The sequence below is a fragment of the Vanacampus margaritifer genome, chromosome 16 (genome assembly GCF_051991255.1).
Source record: "Vanacampus margaritifer isolate UIUO_Vmar chromosome 16, RoL_Vmar_1.0, whole genome shotgun sequence".
Lineage (NCBI taxonomy): Eukaryota > Metazoa > Chordata > Actinopteri > Syngnathiformes > Syngnathidae > Vanacampus > Vanacampus margaritifer.
The window spans coordinates 11,381,635-11,403,021 of NC_135447.1; the positions used below are offsets into that span (position 1 = coordinate 11,381,635).

Sequence of the window (21,387 nt, forward strand, 5' to 3'; positions counted from 1 at the left end):
AACGAACTGACCACAAGGGGGCGCCACAATTCTAATTTATAAATATTCTTCACTCTGTTGAGCTGTTTTTTTTTCCCCTTCTTGTATTCTTTGCCGTTCAGGCCGGGAATGATGACGATGCAGGCTCTGTCAGAGGAAGACCGCAGATTGTGGATGGAGGCCATGGATGGGAGGGAGCCGGTACGTTGTCACGGTTACCATTAGGCGCTCTTACACCACAGCAACATGCAGCGGACATGATGCAGACCAAACAGATGAGGCCTTTATTTTAGACAAATAAACAATTGATCATTTGAAAGAAATATCCCAATATAGCATTTTTCGCCCATCACTAGTTGATGAAGCAAGTGGATCAAGTTTTCAAACTTTTCGTAGTGTTTCGCCTCAGTAGGTGCTGCTGTTTTGGTTGGCAACAGAGTTCCAATGGGCTGATTGTCTGGAAACAATAGCGTTTATGAAATTCTATAGTAACAGTTTGTTTGGTTTTATTGATAGAAATTGAAAGTGCATTTATTTTGGGGAAATGCTTTTTTTTTTAGGAAACGATAAAGAAATCCAAATGATGGTACTATTATACTACTACTCGTGCATTTGAATTCTATTCCACGTTTGAGAGGGATCTTCAGCTTTCCGTTTCCACGACAACTGAAATGAGGAAGCCTGCTAGCTCGATATGTGACATTTATTTCTCATGTTTGTGTGTGAGCATCAGAAAGAAGTAATGGACTGCACATGTACATCCTGCATCTAATAGATGACTTATTTTATTTTATTTTTTTCATATATGTTCTATTTTTTAGGTGTACAATCTGAACAAGGACAACCAGACGGAAGGCAGTAAGTTGCTATAGTGACTTTTCCTCAGGACAGAAAATTAATTATGATGACGTTGTCATTAAGTAAAAATTAAAAAAAAAATCAATTAAACTCTGTAATTGCTATTATATTTTATTGCTTGTTTTTCACTAATTCCATTGTTCTCTCTCTCTCTCTCTGTCGCTCGGCGTCTTCCTCAGTGGCCCAGCTTGATGTGATTGGGTTCAATGTGATGAAAAAATTCATTTATGCGCTGGAGACTCGAGGTAGGATGCAACCGGGTGCTGTGAAGGCTACAATAGACACACACATGCGCGCACACGCACACTATTGAGTAGTCACCAATAACAAGTACCGATACCAGCTCATTCCTACTTTAAAATGTAATTTTTGGGCTTTTTGCAAAGGACTCTTGATTGCATCTTGAATGTTCACTCTGATTCATCTGGACTGTTCGTCAAATGTCACAATGGAACATTTGCACAACCACAAACTGAAACTCAGACTGGCCAATCACAACGCGGCACAACATTTGGACGGATTCATTCATTGATTTATCCGTTGTTATAAAATGCTTTTATGATTCTCGCTATGCCAGTAAAGCAGTAATGTGGGATGACATGAAATTTTCGGACCTCTTTTCAGGTATTGATGAGCAAGGCTTGTACAGAATTGTCGGCGTCAGCTCTCGGGTGCAAAAACTGTTGAGCCTCGCCATGGGTAAGAGCAAAAATACACAAAAAAACAAAACACAATCACACATGCAAACGCAATTTGTCTTTGTGGGGACTTTTTTTGCCAACAGTAAATTCAACACAGCTCAATACTGAAAATCCAACTTTGGCAGTCTGTACAAAAAAAATCAAGGAGTCACTCACATCAATCTTCTTTCAAATCATCATTTGCTAGACAAACTTTACAAAGACAAGAACAGCCACACACATGCTTGCTCAGAAAAGTAGAACAATCATAACGTATTTCCTGAGATTTGGCATTATTAAAATTTTTCAACCAATCGCGCGTCCCATCAGATCCGAAGACGTGCGCTGATGTGGAACTGGAAAATCCCGAGTGGGAAATTAAGACCATCACCAGTGCTATCAAGCACTATCTCAGGTAAGGTGTGTGTGTGTGTGTGTGTGTGTGTGTGGGGGGGGGGGGGGTGTTACGAAATCATTAATTACAAAAAAATAAAAAAATGTTTCATTTTTTTTCTCTTTTGGTGTTCTAGGGTTGTATTTAGGATTGATATGTTTTGCATTGCTCATTTAGTATTTTAAATACTACCTGCAGCCACTTACTGTATTTTTATATTTTATTGTGGGAAAGTCTGAAAAGTGGACAGAAGAATAATCATTACAAAGAATAATTTACGATGGGTGCCTATATGGACCAACAGTATATTTCCCTTCCTGTATATAGTATATGCAGTTGGGAACGCTACATGAATAAATAATATAGAATATTAAGAGCTGTGCGGAGTCTGTTGCGAGCAGTGTTGGCTGTAAATTGTGAATTGTTTGGATGGGCCTGCCTGTGCCGTGTGATGAAACGATAGCGTGTTGTCATCATAAGTGTGTAATGTAAAGCGTGACATATTGGCGGCGTATTTGACAAGCTTCATCTCTTGACCTGACGATTTCCATTCGTCTCTTTCTCGTCTTTTAGGGCGCTGCCAGCACCTCTCATGACCTATCAGTATCAGAGGAGTTTCATCAAGGCTGCCAGTGAGTATTCTTCCTTCAATTCTTGATGTATTTTTCTTGTTAAAGTGAAGCCAATCTATCACATCCATCTACCGTATGTTTGTAGTCCACTTCTTAAGATAATGAAATAAGACTACATCATACAATCAATCACGTTATTAACACTCCCAATATCACAAAAGCAGATGTATGTGGTTGAGTTCAAGAATAATCCTTTACCGTGAAAATAATCTAACTTTTGATAGCACCCATAAATAATAAATAATGCTTTATAATATATATTGTTAAAAAATAATAATAATTATCCATAAAATACATTCGAATAAAATGTATTTAATATCCCCTGTGGGACTGAAATTTACATAAGAAATAAAAAAAAGTACTGTATTAAATTTAAGGTCAAGTAAAATTATGAAAAATGTAAATACAAACCATTAAAAAGTGTGAATTTTAATGTTAAAAAATGAAATGTTAAAGTATCTAATAAATCAACTTTTTCCATTTTAATATTAAATAGAATAAAATGTTCCCTCTTTGATCTTTAATCTTCATACAGTAAATTATGCAGTTGTATATAGCAATGTTAATGTCACTTTTATTGAAATGGCTCTGACTGATTTACCCACCTATTAAAAATAAAATAATTATACAAAAATAAAACATTTAACCCTGGAGAACCCACAGGGTCAAATTTGGCCCCTATAAATTCTGCTACTCAAATAACAAAGACCTTTTATTTATTTATTTATTTATTTATTTATTATTATTTTTTTACAAATTTAACTTCAAAAGTCCAGAGTGCTACTTCTGACCCCTGCATGGGGCCATCTAGTGGATGAATATTGCACTTACATGAGCCAGAGTGGTGGTGACAAGATGGCTGACAACATCCAAACAAAACCATCTTCTCAGATGGTAAAATTGTGGTTTTTTTTTGTTAATCTATTTCATATCATGTTGCAGAAGGCCTAGGAGTATGTTTTATATATTTTTTTTGATAAATTAGTAACTCTGAGCTAGTTAAAAAAAAAAAGGGTTAAAATTGAAAAAAATATATTTTGGTGTTCAGTGAATTTATAGCAGTCATTTAATGTATAATTCATAATTTTCCAAAGAAGAAAAGGGTTCTTGGGTTCTCCAGGGTTAAATGATTCAAAAAAAATAATTTATACAAATAATACTGTAAAAAAAGTACATTTGACCTCTTTATCTCCCTCTCTGCCTCTATATCTATTCTGAATGAATTTCCAACGTGTGTAGGAGAATGTTAACAACTGTGCATGATGCATTTAATTTGGAGGACACCCAGAGTGCAGTCATGGGTATTGTCCACTGTCCTCGTGCCTGGTGGGCTGATTGTTGTACACTTTAGCTTCATTCTTTGAATAATGCACTGCTACATTGTGCATATCAAGACTTGACTTCCTTCTGCTCACATGTGCTCAACAAGTTCAGGCGCTTTCCAAAATGTGTCGCTGACCTGTTTGTGTGCGGCGAAGCCTGTCCAACATAAAGGAAGTCCAGGAAATGACGGCGTGTCTTGGCTGGGCCGCTAGCAAGAAAAGATTGCTGACATACTTTTAGGATTTTGTAGCAATCCTAAAAAAAAAAATGAAAATGGAGCATTTATAAGTATAGAGGCCACATTCTTTTCTGCATCTGCTTTCGTTTATGTCTGCCTTGACTTTGTGTGAATTCACATGCGTAAATCCCACAGCTTTACGACACGCTTTTCACGGCAACTTTTTTTTTTTTTTTTTAACAAGGCGAGGCAGGCCTGCTGCCAGGTGATTTAAGGACAGACAGCGACCTGACGTGAACTCTGCGCCAGCCACGCTCCTCCTCCATTTTGCATTTCCTCCCGTTCAGCACGCATCTGGCCTCTCTTACTTACTCCTCATCTGATTTCAAATCTGCTTCACTCGACTCTCTTTAAACGGGCGTTCTAGGCAGAGCGGAGGCGTATAATGTAGTCAAAAGGGGCGAGAAATGGCTGCCAGCTGGATACCTGACACACGAGACGTACAAACATATTGAGAGCGATTCGAGCAGTAGCTGGAAGTGTGACGGGAAGCTTGTTGCCGAAGATATGATAATAATCAATGAAGAATGATGTGCTGAAGCGAATCATGTCTGGAGGTGATTGAGGCAAAATGGAAGGCCAGAACACTTGATTTGCTCTCAACTCGTCCATGCTAATGCTAGCAAGTAGTCCATGCTAATTTATGCATAGCCACTTGGAGACTCCCATGGAAAATGGTTGCAAGCAATGTTCATTTTTCCACGTCAAGGACATTTTAGTCAAATGTTCTTCTCAAGTGTCTGTGAGAATTGTTGATCAAACATCCCAGCGCTTCCTGCTTCCATCATTCATCCGTTGTAAACGCTTTCTGGACTATTGGATTCACCGCCAATCAATGAGTGTCAATCAATCAAAAGAAGGATAAACGAAGGCTGCTACTTTGGTTTCGTGGTTTATTCATGTTGGAACCTTGCCAAACATGAAATCAAATTTGAATGTTGAATTATTTGGAATGCACCATCAATTAAAAAGTGGATCAAGTTACCTGATGACTCAGTGAGAACTATCATTATGGCAGTTAATGGTTAAGCCTCGTTTCCACCGACGGTTTTTAACCCGGGAGCCCCTCCTCACCTGGCCAGTGATGTCATGCTAAAGCCACCGCAGCTAGCGTGCACTGCACACAGGCAAAAACAATGGAGAGCGCAAACAACGCTTTGTGCCAGTTTATTTCGGCCTGAAAACATTGAATAAATATTGCAGCAACCAGAAGACTGCATTCAATAATGTTAAAATGGTTTGCATTTTTAAAGCATTAATCTGTTTGGAAGCCATTGTTGTCCTCTCTTCATCGTTAAAGGCAGCTGTTTTCCCGGGGTGGTGGTTTGCGCAGCTGCACATTGATGACGACATGTCTCGAACCAATCGTTGGCCTCCAAAATAATTACGGCACTTTTTGGAACTGGGCTACTTTTTTTTTTTTTTTTTAACCGCAAAGGAGTTGGTACCAGAAAAGTAGATACCGGCTTTAGATCTTTAACTCATTCACTGCCAAGAGTATGAAAACCTAGATTTTTTTCAATTGTACATTTAGAACAGATATCAAATTTGTGATTAATCGTGAGTTAACTATTGAAGTCATGTGATTAATTACAATAAAAACATTTTTTTAATAATTTTTTCTTCTTTTTTTTTTAAATTAGGGGCATCAGGCAATTACATTTTTTTTTAATTGTAATTAATCACATGACTTCACTAGTTAACTCAAGATTAATCACAAATTTGATATCTGTTCTAAATGTACAATACATTTTTTCTAGGTTTGTCAAACTCTTGTTAACAAATGTGGGAAAAAATGTGAAACTAATAGAAATAGTTCAAATGAATTTTTGACGTCTATAGCCGTCAATGGCAGTGAATGAGTTAAGTTGTCAACAATAGTGTCTTAATTACAACCATTTTTTTTTTAGGCACAGCATCAATTGGAGGTCTAATAACAGCAATAATGCATCGTTTAAGCAATAGCATTAGCACGTACGCTAACACAACGCGGACTTGCTCACAATCGTTTGAAATCTTCGCAGTCATGACAACAACAACAGTCCTGCTTTTTTTACAAAATGCTTATTTTGGATTGGCTCAAAACTGCGACTGCGGGAGACGCACACGTCTGTTGCGGGTGCATCACTTTCAAGAAAGTCCTGAGATCCTGCGTGCTTATTGGTGTGTGTTGGCCTGAGGGCTGACATGATTTTGATTGCTGGTCATGAATGTGTGACTCAGCTTTTTATCGTCCCTTCAAAACCCACCGTCTGCTTTCTGCGTCTCCGCCTGTTGTCCTTGGGAAATGTTCAAAAAGTTCCAAGCCAACCGACAAGGACGGACGGCTCCACCTCTCTCTACTTTTATGACTTCCTTATAATGCCTTTGGCACTTTGCTGCTATTGAGCTAAGTAAGCCCTGGAAAATTGGTTAGAAAAGAAATAGGTCATGAGAGAAAAAAAAAAAGGCTTATGCCGCCGTCAACAGTAAATTGTACAATAGAAATTCATTTCTTTGTCTTGGAATCTTTTTGTGAGTTTTGTTAAAACTGGTTAGTTAAGTTCAAAAATGTTTTTGTTTGTGAACCAGCTTGAAATGAGGTAGAAGTTGGCATCTTTATCGCTGCACAGTTAGCTCCAGCTACGATTTTAAAAAGAAAATGGATTTTCTGAAAAAATAAGTTTTCAGGTTTTTCACCATTTCAAACAATTGCCTTATTTTGTTTTTATATGAAATACCCGAACCAATGTGAGGGTTTATTCAGCCTTCACAAATAATCGACACGTCATGTGGCAAGTGAAGATCCAAACTTTGGTGTCTTCTCTCTATCCCCCTTGACCCTTGACCTCTCCTGCTCTCCAGAGTTGGACAATCCCGAGGCCAGGGTGACGGAAATCCACGCTCTGGTGCACCGACTGCCTGAGAAGAACCGGCAGATGTTGGACATGCTCATGAAACATCTGTCCAAGTAGGTGGAAGATTTAAAACACTTGTTTTCAACACGGCAGACTTGGTGGTGTAAATTAGTCGAAGTGACTTAGCCGCGATATGAGTGTCGCATTTCTTTTCAAACGAGCTTTTCTCCTGCCACAGCACAGCCGTGAAACATTTGATGATGTTGACTTCTGACGGTGGTAAGCGGACTTGTGGTGACACTCGAGACCCTCTAATCCGTCAGAGACATCAAGTACTGTGCGGCAAATGGGACATTTTGCAAATGTTTTGAGTATTTTTCTTGCCAAAGTGTGAACCGGCACAAATTTGGTGGCCTTAAATTATTCTGAAAAGCTCCGGCAATATCAAATGGGGCTCTCGCCAGATGGCAAATCTTAAACTTTGGCTCTCAAGTTTCTCTTTTCTGTCTTAGTGACAATAATTATTGCGAAAGAGATGTGTGTTTTTTTTTTTTAAACAAAAAAGACATTCAGTGGAGATCATGAAAAAATTGTGGATCTATGATTTTTTTCCTCACATTTATTTAATTGCTGAGTGAGTGATGCATGTCATTATGACCCATATTTACTCCTTTTTTCCTAAAAACTTATAAAAATGTTCTATATTAAATATTGCCATGGTCCCAAAAATGTATTTATACGTTTTTCATGTTTTTTTTTTAATATGCTAGAGCATACAGAAAGACTTGATGCAGCATCTGACCTGAAGAGGTCACTTAAAGCAGTGGTAGTTATTACAAAAAACGGCCAGCAGGTGGCAACATAGTATAAGAGATCAACCTGGGCCATGTTGCAAGCTTTCCTCTGTGTGTTCGACAGGTTTGTGAATAATGATGAAACTTAGCTATATTCTAATGCTAAATGCTAGAAAACGGAAAGAGATACATAATATACTTGTTTCCTGATGAAAAAAGATTCCTTTTTTTTATAGCAATAGAGCACAATATTCTGTGGGCCGCGCAAAATAAGTCAAAATCCAGTAAAACAGCCGGGAGCGAAGGGGGTTGCTTCAGTGAAAATGGCTGCGAGTGAATGAGTTAAGGCAGGGGTGGCCAAGTTGGGTCCTCGAGAGCCACTATCCAGCCTGTTTTCCATATCTTCCTCCTTCAAAGCACAGCTGAATCTAATGATCAGCTCATCAGCAAGCTTTGCAGAAGGCTGATAACGATCCTGATCATGAATCAGGTGTGTTAGTGGAGAGAAACATGGAAAACAAGCTGGAGAGTGGCATTCAAGGACCGAACTTGGCCACCCCTGAGTTAAGGTTTGAGGTCTGAAAAAAAAAGTTAAAAGTCATGGACCTTCTATACAGTTCTGGGAAAAAACAGACACTAGACAAACTTTGGGCTTTTCCCTAAGAGATTTGGACTTTTTTTTTTTTTACTATTATACTTGATTGTTTTTGCTAAAGTAATAATTCACTTATGTTAAAGATATGTTTGTTGAGGCTATATATAGCAATAGTAGAATATTTTGATCTTGATAAAGCCCATAATGGGTTTCTACCTCACCTTCACGTATTTATTTATTTATTTTTGCTGCCATATTTATATTTTTTAAGATCGTGTAAATAAACAAACAAACCAATTTTCCACATTCTGCAAATTGGTTGCTGGAATTTGTAAAGGTCAACCATTAATAAATGTCCTCCTTGACTACTTCGACAGTGTGGCCAATCACCACCAGCACAACCTGATGACCGTAGCCAACCTGGGCGTGGTTTTCGGACCCACTCTCCTCCGGCCGCAGGAAGAGACGGTGGCGGCCATCATGGACATCAAATTCCAGAACATTGTGGTGGAGATCCTCATTGAGCACCACGAGCGAGTATGGATCACTCAATTTGTTCCTTCTTCCAGAAAGTCATAAATGTGTTTAATATATTAGTGAAAATCCTCCCTAAGTGGTTCATCTTCAGCCAGGCTGCTTACAGGCGTTGCCATGGCAACAGTACAAATAACAAGCAGAGCATTAGATTGTTTGTCGAATGAAGGACGCACACGAACATCATCACAGTAGATGTGATGAACGGGAACAAAAGTACAAGAGTACTTTTAAAAATCACGTGATTTTTGGACAACTATTTGTCACACCTGATGGTTCTATATTGACTGACGCAGATGTTCAAAGACGCTCCGAGCGCGGCCGGGGGCTTCACCAACTCTCAGCTCAAGCACTCCAGGAGGAAAAGCGAGGAGAGCAAAGCTCCGTCCTGTATTGAACGTCCTCTCACGCTCTTCCAGACGCCAACGCATTCCCTTAAAGGTCACACACGCGCGCTCGCCATTTGACTGTCATCGTTCTCACAAACCTGCTTACTTGCTCATGCTAATAAAAAAATAAAAATAAAATCGCAAAACAGTTGCCGGTGACGAATGCTCGCCTTTCGATGCTCACTGTGATGTCGTCGCAGGTGAGAAGAGGAACAGTGTCGTCAGCGCCGCGGTGGGCGAGCAACAGCAGGCCGTCCCGTCCTCCGCCAACTGCAACAGTAGCAGCAGCAGCAGCAGCAGCAGCAGTAGCGGCGGCGGCGGAAGCGGAAGCCAAGGCCTCACGCCCAGACACAGCCTGACCAGCAACGACGGCGAGCACGACGCCAGGCACGGCCGGCCCACCTCACTGTGAGTCGGCTTCGTTGCAGCACAAACTTGTTTGGAAGATCTCCCTGAGATGAATTCTACTTTTGGTTGCCATTTTAGCAGGCCCGCATCAAATTCAGTGACATGCCGGATTTGGCCCCTGGGCCACTAGTTTCACAAATTGCACCTTATTGACAGCTTCAGATTTTGTGCTTCCTACAAAGCATTTTAACTCATTCACTCGCAGCCATTTTCACGGAAGCAATCCCCTTCGCTCCCGGTTGTTTTGACTGGATTTTGACTGATTTTGCAAAGCCCACAGAATATTGTGTTCTATTGCTATAAAAACATGGAACCTACCATAAGAAAGATTAGAGTCTCTTCTTTCATCAGGAAAAAAGTCGGTTTTCGTTTTGCAGCAATTAGCATTAGAATATAGCAAAGTTGCATCAACAATCATAAATCAGTTTAGAATTTTGTGAGTGAATTGGCTTGTTTGGAACATGGCCCCGGTTGATCTCTTATACTCTGCTGCCACCTGATGGCCGTTTTTGTAATAGCTACCATTGCTTCATCCGTTCTGTGCAGTTGAGAGGCTGTATGCTCTAGCATAAAACAACGTATAAATACGTCTTTGGGACACTTAAAACATATTTATACGTTTTTGCAAGGTAAATAGTTTTTTAAAGCAGTTCCAAGACCATCACAACAGTATAAGCTGTCTTTTTTTTTGGGGGGGGGGGGGGGGCATTTGAGAAGAATGACAATAGAGAGAAAAAAAGACCGACTGTAAAGCTAAATAGAAAAAAAAGCGACTGTACTTTTGTCATGGGTAAGATTTGAAATCATCGTGCTGACTTTCAATCAAAACCCTCACACGTCAACAAACTGCTCCCATCTTTATTATCATGACTTGTTTTCCAACACAAGTAAAAAAAAAAACCCAAAAAAACCAGTCCTCTCATCAATTGTCATTTTGTCTCTTTAGGTTGAACCCCAAATCCCGCAGCAGCATACCAGTCTGGTAAGGATACTTGAATTATTCCCACTGAATCATCCCCAAAAATTTGGAGCACCTTTCTAATTTTGAGGAGCTAGTGTTTTTTTTTTTTTTTTTTTAAGATTCAATCTCAGGGACCTGAATGAAGCAAGCGTTTAATTCAACAATAGAGAAATATGAAAAATTTATTGATTTTTAAAAAAAAAAAAATATTTAAAACTTTTTTTATTTAGTATAATCGTAATGATATCATGTCAATCATTTTAAGTATATAAGCCCCTCCTCCTCCTTACATATCGCTGGTGTTGGGCCTCTTACCTCCAAAATCACTTTTCAGGAGACCCCAAAAATGATCCTTTTTTTTTTCAACTATTAAAAGAGAGCAAGCCATTTTTCAAACTTCCATTTGGTCAATAATTTGTAAAAATGACACCAAAAGTATCGATTATTTTAAAAATTTGAAATTTGCCAGCGAGATATGTCTGATGGTACGTTATTATTATTATTATTATTCCAAGTCCATGGTGAGTGAAGCATGTCCCATTTTCCCGCAGTGCACCGTCCTCCAGTCCAACCTCCCCACGGTCTCCATCCTGGCCCATGTTCTCGGCTCCGTCCAGTCCGCAGCCCGTTTCTTCGGCCTCCAGCGATTCCTCCCCAATCAGGTGAGTCGTCATCAGGTACATTTCAAAATGTCAACAAAAAAAATCAGCGTGAATTGATACTTTGATCTTTCAAAATGGGACTCCAAAATGCATCCAAAAACCGAAGGCCATAATTTGGACGTGAAACTTCTTTAATTGGACTTAGAAGGAATTTCAATCGATCGTTATTTTTCAGACTATAATGTGCATTTTTGCACATTTAACAAAATGTTCAGGGAGCTCCCAAGGTTATCCGCGCATCTTGAAAAGTTAAATGACAACTTAAAGTAAATACCACAGCTCTCTATAGTTTTCTACAGTAAATATTTATTTTCCCCAAATTTTTAAATACTAGGGGTGTCAAAATGAGTGCGTTCTCTCCAGAAAAAAATAAATTAAAAAAAATGAGTGCGTTCATTTTGAGTTATTTAAAGTTCCTTTAACACCACTCATTTTTTTTTAACCACGCGATTAATGAAAAATTTAGCAGTAATACATTTAATAATAATGCATATATTTGTGGCGACTGGGGTCACGTTGTATTTTACAATTTAAAAAAATGTGCAGAAGTTACTTCATGTTAAAGATTAGATAGCTCTCAATGTGAAAAGAGAAATGCAGTGCTGTCACCATTGTGCCATCTAGTGGCAGAAAATTGACCTCAACACAAATCAATATCAAACTCGTTTTTTGTTTTTTTTTACGGTGTGGCACATCCTTTTAATTTTAACTCAATTTTATGAATTATTATGAAATTACAGTATCAATGACTAAAAGATGCAGCTATATTTCTATTAGTTTAAAATTTTCCCCGCTTTTATGCTAACAAAAGTATGAAAAATATTGTATTGTACATTTCGAACAGATATAAAATTTGTGATCAATCGTGAGTTAACTATTGAAGTCATGTGATTAATTACGACGAAAAGTTTTAATCGCCGGACACCCCTAAAAAATACCTGAAATTTTCACGTGTCTTTGTTTTTAATTCACTGCCATTGACGGCTATAGTCTTCAAAAATGAATTTAAACTATTTCTATAAGTTTAAAAAAAAATTCTGCTTTTGTTAACAAGAGCATGAAAACCTAGATTTTTTTTACTGTACATCTAGAACAGATATGAAATTTGTGATTAATTTTAGTGAGTTAACTACTAAAGTAATACGTTTAATTACAATTAAAAATTTTAATCGCCCAACGTCCTTAATTTTTAATAATCTTTTCTTTCTTTTAAATCGTGTCAGGCTATTTCAATTTTTCATGGTAATTAACTGCATGACTTCAATAGTTAACTCACGATTAATCACAATTTTTTTTTCTAGGTTTTCATACTCGTGTTAACAAAAGTGGGAAAAAAAGTTAAACTAAGAAATATTTTGAATGAATTTTTGACGTCTATAGCCGTCAATGGCAGCGAATGAGTTAATGTCGAACAAAAGTTTCAGAAGGTTCCCAGGGTCAGCAGCATCTCTTAGAAAGTTAACTGAACATTTAAATCAATAGTTCCTTGAGATGAAAATGGTTTTAGCTTAGTTTAGCTTAATCCGATTTTTCATACCGTTATTCTTCAAAATGGTCAGCTAAGCTATTTTCATGTGGTTTCAAATTGAAGCAGAAGAAGAAGGATTTTGTCTGCCGCTTGTGTCAAATGTCTCTTTGTGCGTTTGCAGCCTTTGTGGCAAGCGAGCTCGGGCACTTTACGCCTGCAAGGCCGAGCACGACTCGGAGCTCTCTTTCATCGCCGGCACCATCTTCGACAATGGTGAGTCGCGGCTTTTTGCACTTGTCAAAATGGACACTCCACAAAGTCCTTTTTTTTTCTTCTTTGCTCCGTGTAGTCCACGCCTCCAGAGAACCGGGCTGGCTGGAAGGAACCTTGGACGGTCGAGTCGGATTGATTCCTCGCAACTACGTGGAATTTCTATAACCGAACTGCAAAGTGGAGCAGAATTGATGAGAAGTGGGAGTCGACTTGACACGACGGGAGCCGATCGTGCCGCGCATGCGCGCACTTTGGCGACATCGCAGAGTTGCGCGGGAAGGAGCCGCCGCTGTTATCGGATTGCTTCGGGGCCGCTTGCCAAGACCGCGTGCCGATGAGCCTGGAATGTGTGCGTGCGTGTGTAAATGATCCAATATACAGTATGCGAGCTGGTTTTGCCCTTTCCGTCTTTTCAACTGCACTGACTGCTTAAGGAGATGTTCCCGCAGATGCTGAAGACCAATTGACGTCTTCTTGCTGTCACATTGGCTTGGAATAGGGAAACAAAACAAGCAAGCGGATCGAGGGCATGCCTGAACCTGAATCACTCAATCGACCCCTACGTCTCCTACGCGCCGAGGGTAAAAAATGTCAACAATTTAACTCATTCGCTGCCATTAACGGCTATAGACGTAAAAAAAATCATTTGAACTATTGCTATTGGTTTAACATTTTTTCCCCACTTTGGTTAACAAGAGTATGAAAACCTAGAAAAACATTTTTATCGTACATTTAGAACAGATATAAAATTTGGGATTAATTATAAATTAACTAGTGAGGTCATGCGATTAATTATGATTAAAAAAAAATAATCGCCTGATGCCCCTAATTTTTATTTTATTTTTTTTAAAGAAAAAAGAAAAGATTATTATTATTTTTTTTAAATAATTAAAATTAAATATTGTAATTAATCGCATGACTTCACTAGTTAACTCACGATTAATCACAAATTTTATATCTGTTCTAAATGTACAATAAAAAAAATTCTAGCTTTTCATACTCTTGTTAACAAAAGAGGGAGGGAAATGTTAAACTAATAGAAATAGTTCAAATTTATTTTTGACGTCTATAGCCGTCAATGGCAGTGAATGAGTTAATAATAACCATTTTCTCTTCTCCAATCTGCAGTTGAGTAAATAAACAGCAAATAATGAGGAAATGCAGTAATACTAAACCAGGATGATTAACTTTCCGGTTTCATTTGTCACAGAAAAGCTTCCAAAATGTAAACACGATGGCTAATATTTCTTAAATTGAATAAAAATCTATTTCGAATAAATAAGCATAAGCTTGGTCTGCAATGGGCCTCCAACATGCTCCTGCATACAAAGTCGACCTTTGCCCTCTAAAGTCTTGCGCAAACAGGAAACTCAAAACATAGCGTCAATGTGAAATGAGACTACTTTTATTTATGAGAATTTCTTATCTCAACTGAGGTGTTTATTGACTTTGTACAAATATGCTTACATACACACTTGATATGATTTTTTTTTTTTTAATATGAAATTTTTATATTTGTATTCTTCGCATACTAACTTAATTCCTTTATTCCAGCTTTGATGCTCAAATTATTATTATTTTTTTGTAATCATTGATGTTTATTTACAGCCTTAAAAAGTGGATTTGCAGAATTTAAAATTCATGTTGCAGGAGTTCTTCTGGATTTTGTGTTTGGGAAGCCAGAAAAATCTATTAAAAATATTTCCAATTTTTGTTGTGTGTGGAAATACATATTCTACCCGTACTGAAACGTGCAAGATATCCAGTATAATTTTTAAGAAGCAATTTCTTAACTAGGGATTTATGTATTTATTTTTAAATAACCCACTAAAAAACAAAAAACAAACAAAAAAAAAACGCCTTACTACATGGTCAATTAAAAAAACTGCTTAAGGTTATAAAAAAATATATATATACTATTACTATATGCTTACTATATATGGTCATTTTAAAAGGGGAAAAAATGCCTTACTATACATGCTCTTAAAAAAAAACACACAAAAAAACGCCTTACTATATCTGCATATTGTTTAAAGAAAAAAAAAACACGCCTTACTACAAGGTCACTTAAACGCCTTACTATACATGGTCGTTTAAAAAAAAACCTTTAAAAAAAACAAACCCCGTCATGTTCGTTTAAAAAAAAAAAGCCATGTTCGTAAAAAATAAATAAATAAAAAAAAATGCCATGGTCGTTGAAAAAAACCCCGCCCTGTTTTAAAAAAAAAAACTTATAAAAAAACGCCATGGTCGTTAAAAAAAAAAAAACACTGCCATGTTTGTAAAAAAAATAAAATAAAAAAAAATAACTTTAAAAAAAGATGCCTTGATCGTTAATAAAAAAAAAAAAAAAAACCTACCCCCTGCCTTGCCCGTTCAAAAAAAAAAAAGCTATATATATAAAGCATTACTATACACCATGTCTTTTTTAATTAACAAAAAAAAAACTTTGCCCACTTTATTATAAAAAAAAGAAGAACATCAGTCCAATTTAGTAAAAGTTAAAAAAAGAAAAAAAATCTTGTCCATAAGGTTTGGAAAAACAGTTGACTTTATTGTGTAATGGTTGTCAAGTCAAATCACTTCCGGCCAGCCAAGCAAATAACAACACAGAGAATTTAACATTGAATCAAAAAGGTGAAAATATTGACACTAACTACAGAGTGGGTATGAATAATACACAAGTCATATCAGAATCTAGTTTTTTTTTAACGCCCCTCCCCACTCAAACAAACACTGTACATTGTGTTTGTATTCATTACATTGAAGTGAAATACAAAGAAAACAATACGCTACACACGCCAGCCAAACTTGAAATCTTTCAAGATGATTCTTTATACAAAATAGACTCTTATCAACCAGCGTGAGTGTAGTGCACTTTCATACAGCTCCGCACAATTTACATTCTATTTTTTATTCATTTTTTTAATTTTTGGGGGGGAAAGTGACCCCTCACGCCGTTAGCGACGACATCAAAAGCCGAGATGGTTGCAAGGGGAAAAAAAAGATGCCTTTCAAAATAAAATGTTATTAAATTTTTTCAGCTTTGGTCGCAAAATCTCACTTCACCCTCATGAAAGCCCTTTCACACACTCGTCCAATCCAACGAAATTGTTTGCTTTCACACAGCCGCTGCCGATTAGCGAGGGAACAGTAAGGAAGATATTTTGGTTATCTACCCCGAACAGCAATGAGGTGTGACGGGGGGTGTGCTGTGTAGTGTCTCATGATTGGTCGGCTGAACAAAGAGGCGTGTCGTTTTGGGTAGGTGCTTTTTTTGCGCGGTACAGCCGCCATTTCTGTACGATACTCGGCTATTGTGGGCACGTTTTTTTTTTTTTTTTTTTTTTTACTCCACATCCTTTGTTAAAACGTTTCAGCAATGGAAGGAGTAAAGAAAACCAAAAGGTGGACAGATGAGGAAGTGTAGGCTCTGGTGAGCATTTACGGGGACGAGGAGACCCGACGCCACTTCGAAAGTGCTACAAGAAATGATAGTGTACCAATTAACTCATTCACTGCCATTGACGGCTATAGACGTCAAAAATTCATTTGAACTATTTCTATTAGTTCAACATTTTTTCCCCACTTTTGTTAACAAGACTATGAAAAACTAGGGAAATAATTGTACATTTAGACCAGATATAAAATTTGTGATTAATCATGAGTTAACTATTGAAATTACAATGAAAAATCTTATGAAAAATTTTAATTGCCCAAAAATTACGAGTAAACTCTTGATTAATTAGACATTTTATCTCTGTTCTAAATGTACAATAAAACAATTCTAGGTTTTCATACTCTTGTTAACAAAAGTGGGAAAAAAATGTTAAACTAATAGAAATAATTCAAATGAATTTTTGACGTCTATAGCCGTCAATGGCGGTGAATGAGAGCTAATTTTATATATATATATACACACACACACGTGTGGGTCGATGCGTGGTCGATGCGTGGTCGCAACGTGGCGTAGACCGCGCTAGCACTTAGCTGTTAGCATAGCATGTTAGCTTGGCAAATCTCGCATCCACCGCAACTAGCTTCTAGCAATGAAATCCTTCCTAAATCACCTACCTAGTAAACGAAAAGTATTGTAGGCAGCTAATACATTTTCAATGTCATCAAATATTTATTTATTGGGGCTCAAATACGTTAATCTTTCCATTAAGAGCACTTGCATCTAACGATCTGCATGCAACGGCTGTGTGAAAGTAACTTTTGAGACAAATCAACTGTTACACAAGGTTACAAAGGCAGTTGGGAAATGAGCGGCCATGTGCCTCAATGGCAGTTTGAGTGCTGCTGTTTTGGTTAGCAACAGAGTTTAAATCCATGAATGCAACAAACGCGCATGTTCCACACGCTAAAAAGTTCAATGATACCAGGTCGGTTTCTTTACATTTTTTTACATCCGCAAAACGAGTCATTTTGTCGTCATATCAAATCTGTGTAGTTAGTCACATGTCACATGTTCATAGTGAGATATCAATCAACCCATAAAAAAAAAAAAAGAAGGAACATTTCAGAAATTGAACATTGTTTCGTGGTCAGCTTGCAAACAGAATCAATGCTCATGAAACAGAATTAGCCAAAAATTTCCACCCTGTCATTAACTCATTCGCTGCCATTGACGTCAAAAATGCATTTGAACTATTTCTATTAGTTTCACATTTTTTTTCACTTTTGTTAACAAGAGTATGAAAACATAGGAAATAATTATTGTACATTTAGACCAGATATAAAATGTGTGATTAATCACGAGTTAACTATTGAAGTCATGAGATTTATTACAATTAAAAAAAAATAAGCGCCTGTTTCTTTTTTTGAAAAAATATTTTTTTTCTTTTTGAAAAAAGATTATTTAAAAAAAGAAAATAAAAGATTATTAAAAATTAGGTCGTCAGGCGATTACATTTTTTAATTGTAATAAATCGCATGACTTCAATAGTTAACTCGTGATTAACAAATTTTATATCTGGTCTAAATGTACAATAATTATTTTGATAGTTTTTCATAGACTTGTTAACAAAAGTGGGGAAAAAAATGTTAAACTAATAGAAATAGTTCAAATGCATTTTTGACGTCTATAGCCGTCAATGGCAGTGAATGAGTTAAATGAATGTATTGGAGCTCTGCTAATATGCATTTATCAACAGCATACCATCCACAATCAATATTTAGTTCAGTGGAAAATCACCTCACATTGATGATACCGACTCTGATTTTATTATTTTTTCTAATATATATATATATATATATATTAGGAAAAGTTTTGTAGAAGCTGCTTGCAGTGGCTGGAGTATGTTGCCAACCCATATGTACACTTGTTGGATGTAAAAGCGCACCTTAAGGCCTGCTGTGCCATTAAGCCCCAAGACAGACCCAAATGAGCCGTCGCCATGGCAACCCCCTCCTGCTGCTCTTTTAACTGGCTGAGAGCCCGGCAATGAAAAATCGACCGTTGTGCCGTAAGCAAGAAAATACTACTTGACAGCCAAGTCAAAGTGTGTTCATACACACTTATACGTAAGACACACATACATACTGTACGCGTGTGTGCGCGCGTATACTGCGTATGGGAGCAGTAAAACGGCAATTGTAAAAGCTACCATATTGAATATTACCTGCATGATAAGAAACATTGAAGCTGGTGTACATTGTGAGAATCTCATAGATGAGCACCCTGAAGCAAATTGCAGCGTCACGCACACACACAACACATTCACGCACAAGTCCATTGAAAAATCCAATTCATCGATTTTTTTTTTCTTTCCATCATTTCAGGAAACCACCTGTGAATTTTGGCACCAGGGACCAAGCCTGACCCCCCCCCCCAGAAAAAAAATATTTTGCATCTCATTTGAAAATAGAACTTAATGGGATTTTTTTTTTTTAAACATCTTACAAAAGCAAAACAAATATTTCATATATTATATCTATATAGAACTCTCTCTCTTTTTTTCTCTTAAATGATCTTTTGTGCATTCCTGTATGCCTTGTAAAGGGTTGGTTGACTCCATGTGATGTGTTGATAAATACAGCAATCAATGAAGGGACCATCTTCAAAACAATTGAAAAACAGCCAGAGAAGAAAATAGTTGTGGAATTTCAAGTCAGGAAAAAAAGAAAATGTGAAAAATTTTGTCTTTTTTCCTGCTCATTGACATTGATCGTCGTCAAAGTGTGCAATGTGTAACACTAATGGTTTGCAGGCTCCCCCTAGTGGTATGTTAAAGGATCACTGTTGAAATTGTGCAATGTGGCTCCAACACTACTTTTGTGGAGTGCAATTTGGTCGTTTCATTTTCAATTCATTTTTTTGTGTGGATCTTTTAGAACTGTTTGTGTATGTTTGAACATTTGTCATAGTTTTTTAACTCATTCACTGCCATTGACAGCTATAGACGTCAAAAATTCATGTCATGCAATCAATTATGATTAAAAAAATTAATTAATTAATCAATTAATTATTAATAAATTAATTAATTGCCCTCATTTTTAATAATCTTTTCTTAAAAAAAAAAAGGATTATTAAAACTTTTTAGAAAAGATTATTAAGAATTAGGAGCGTCAGGCGATTATTTTTTTTGTAAAGTTAACTCACGATTAATCACAAATTTTATATCTGTTCTAAATGTACAATAATTTTTTTCTAAGTTTTCATACTCTTGTTAACAAAAGTGGAAAAAATGTTAAACTAATAGAAATAGTTTAAATGAATTTTTGACGTTTATAGCCGTCAATGGCAATGAATGAGTTAAAATTCTTTATAATCTCATAAAACCATTGTCATATACGACGTCATATTAAGGCCACGTATAAATATATTTTTTTAGAGGGTGGGGGCAATATTCTGAGAAAAAAACTCGCAAATTTGCCAATTTATAAAGTGGCAAATTTATGACTTTTTTCCTCGCAAATTTGTGACTTTATATAGAGGCACATTTGCGAGAAAAAAACTCAAACTTACGAGAAATACGCGTAGCGTAGCTATAGTCTCATCATGTGAGGATTGGATGGTGATTAATGGGACACTGTTCACAAAATGAAAAGGCTGGAAGGAGACTGATTCATTCTTAAATTGAAACTTTACTTGTCATTCACCGCAGCCAGAGCGAAAACACTTCCTGATCAGCTGACTAACACTATCCAATCAGATGCTAGCACACTTTAGGTAAATGCAAGTGAATGGCGGAGAGCAGCAGATTCGACACATCAACTTAGATACTTGTACAAACAAAGACTAAAATGTATGAATGTGTAAATAATAATTCTGGAATGTACAAGTAGATATACAATTTGAACAAATTAACTTAAATGCTTTATCGTCTTTGTCGCTTTAAATAGCGAATGCTTAACATGATATGGTTCTCCTTATTTGGAAACTTGACCGAAAAGTACACTACGTGTATTTCTCGTTTTTTTCTCGCAAATCTGCCACTTTATAAAGTCGCAATTTTGAATGTTTTTTTTTATACGTGGATCTAATATGATAGTTTCCCCTTGATAATATCTGACACCTTTTTCAATAACTGTTTTTCTTTTCCGGCTGGCTTCAAGAATGTTTTCACACTTTGCTTTAAGACAAAAAGAAAAAGGAAAAAAAAAAGTTTCCAATCGAATGGCAAAGACGAGCTTTTGGAGCTGAAAGGCACTGTTTTCCCTTCTCACTTGTATGCGCTGTTGCTGAACAGCCAGCGCATTTGCGATACAACTACAGAAAAATATATCCACGTTTCCTTTTTTCAGTCGCTGAGAGGTTTTGTTTTTTTCTTCCCAAGCTGAAAGCAGTTTGGGGTCCATCATATACACACGATAGATAGCATTTCATGACATAGTTTGACACGTTACATTCTGACGGTCGGCGTGATCGGGACGCAAATGTTTTGAGCTGTCGGCAGTGAAAGCACGTGACCGCCGAAGGGGAAAAGTTTCTCGAGTCGAACCTGAGCGAGGATGCGGCCGTCAAGTTTTGGGTGGGCGGGGCGCGTTTTGAAGGCTGGGTGGGCGGCGCTCACTTCTGATGAAAGAGCAGCTGCTTGACGCTGCCGTCTTTGACTTTTGGTATCTGGTTGGTGATGATCTCGGCCAGCATCTCGGGGAACTCCACGCTCAGCGTCTTGTTGATGAACGTGTAGAAGCAAAACTGGAGCAGATCCTCCACCATCTACAAAAAAAAAAAACAACAATATTCACCGTTCTGTCAAATATTGTTTACAATTTACCGCCGAAATAACTACTATATAAATAATATGTCTAAAATGCTGGCAAAGAAAAAATAATAATTAAAAAAATAATAATAATTTAAAAAAAATTAATAAAAATAAAATGCTGGCAACAAAAGTGTGCACACCCCTCAGTG

At 37.1% G+C, this 21,387-nt stretch overlaps 2 protein-coding genes across 5 annotated transcripts in view; one reads left to right on the top strand and one right to left on the bottom strand.

The window, feature by feature from the left end:
• The window catches only part of LOC144036408 (rho GTPase-activating protein 26-like), a 45,807-nt gene extending 31,070 nt beyond the window's left edge, over window positions 1–14,737 (top strand). Inside the window, exons 12-25 of the mRNA XM_077547015.1 lie at window positions 102–180; window positions 801–837; window positions 1,017–1,082; window positions 1,462–1,536; window positions 1,848–1,932; window positions 2,485–2,543; window positions 6,949–7,054; window positions 8,708–8,867; window positions 9,161–9,305; window positions 9,454–9,661; window positions 10,608–10,643; window positions 11,174–11,284; window positions 12,934–13,025; window positions 13,102–14,737. Of these exons, the coding sequence (XP_077403141.1) occupies window positions 102–180; window positions 801–837; window positions 1,017–1,082; window positions 1,462–1,536; window positions 1,848–1,932; window positions 2,485–2,543; window positions 6,949–7,054; window positions 8,708–8,867; window positions 9,161–9,305; window positions 9,454–9,661; window positions 10,608–10,643; window positions 11,174–11,284; window positions 12,934–13,025; window positions 13,102–13,190 (1,348 nt within the window). The 3' untranslated portion in view covers window positions 13,191–14,737. The remainder of the gene's footprint in view (window positions 1–101; window positions 181–800; window positions 838–1,016; window positions 1,083–1,461; window positions 1,537–1,847; window positions 1,933–2,484; window positions 2,544–6,948; window positions 7,055–8,707; window positions 8,868–9,160; window positions 9,306–9,453; window positions 9,662–10,607; window positions 10,644–11,173; window positions 11,285–12,933; window positions 13,026–13,101) is intronic.
• An 821-nt stretch (window positions 14,738–15,558) lies between these two features.
• Window positions 15,559–21,387, bottom strand: part of LOC144035808 (glucocorticoid receptor-like) — a 67,127-nt gene continuing 61,298 nt past the window's right edge. For all 4 annotated transcript variants that reach the window (XM_077545759.1, XM_077545758.1, XM_077545761.1 and 1 more), the window contains one exon: window positions 15,559–21,192. In XM_077545759.1, the coding sequence (XP_077401885.1) occupies window positions 21,040–21,192 (153 nt within the window). In that variant the 3' untranslated portion in view covers window positions 15,559–21,039. The remainder of the gene's footprint in view (window positions 21,193–21,387) is intronic.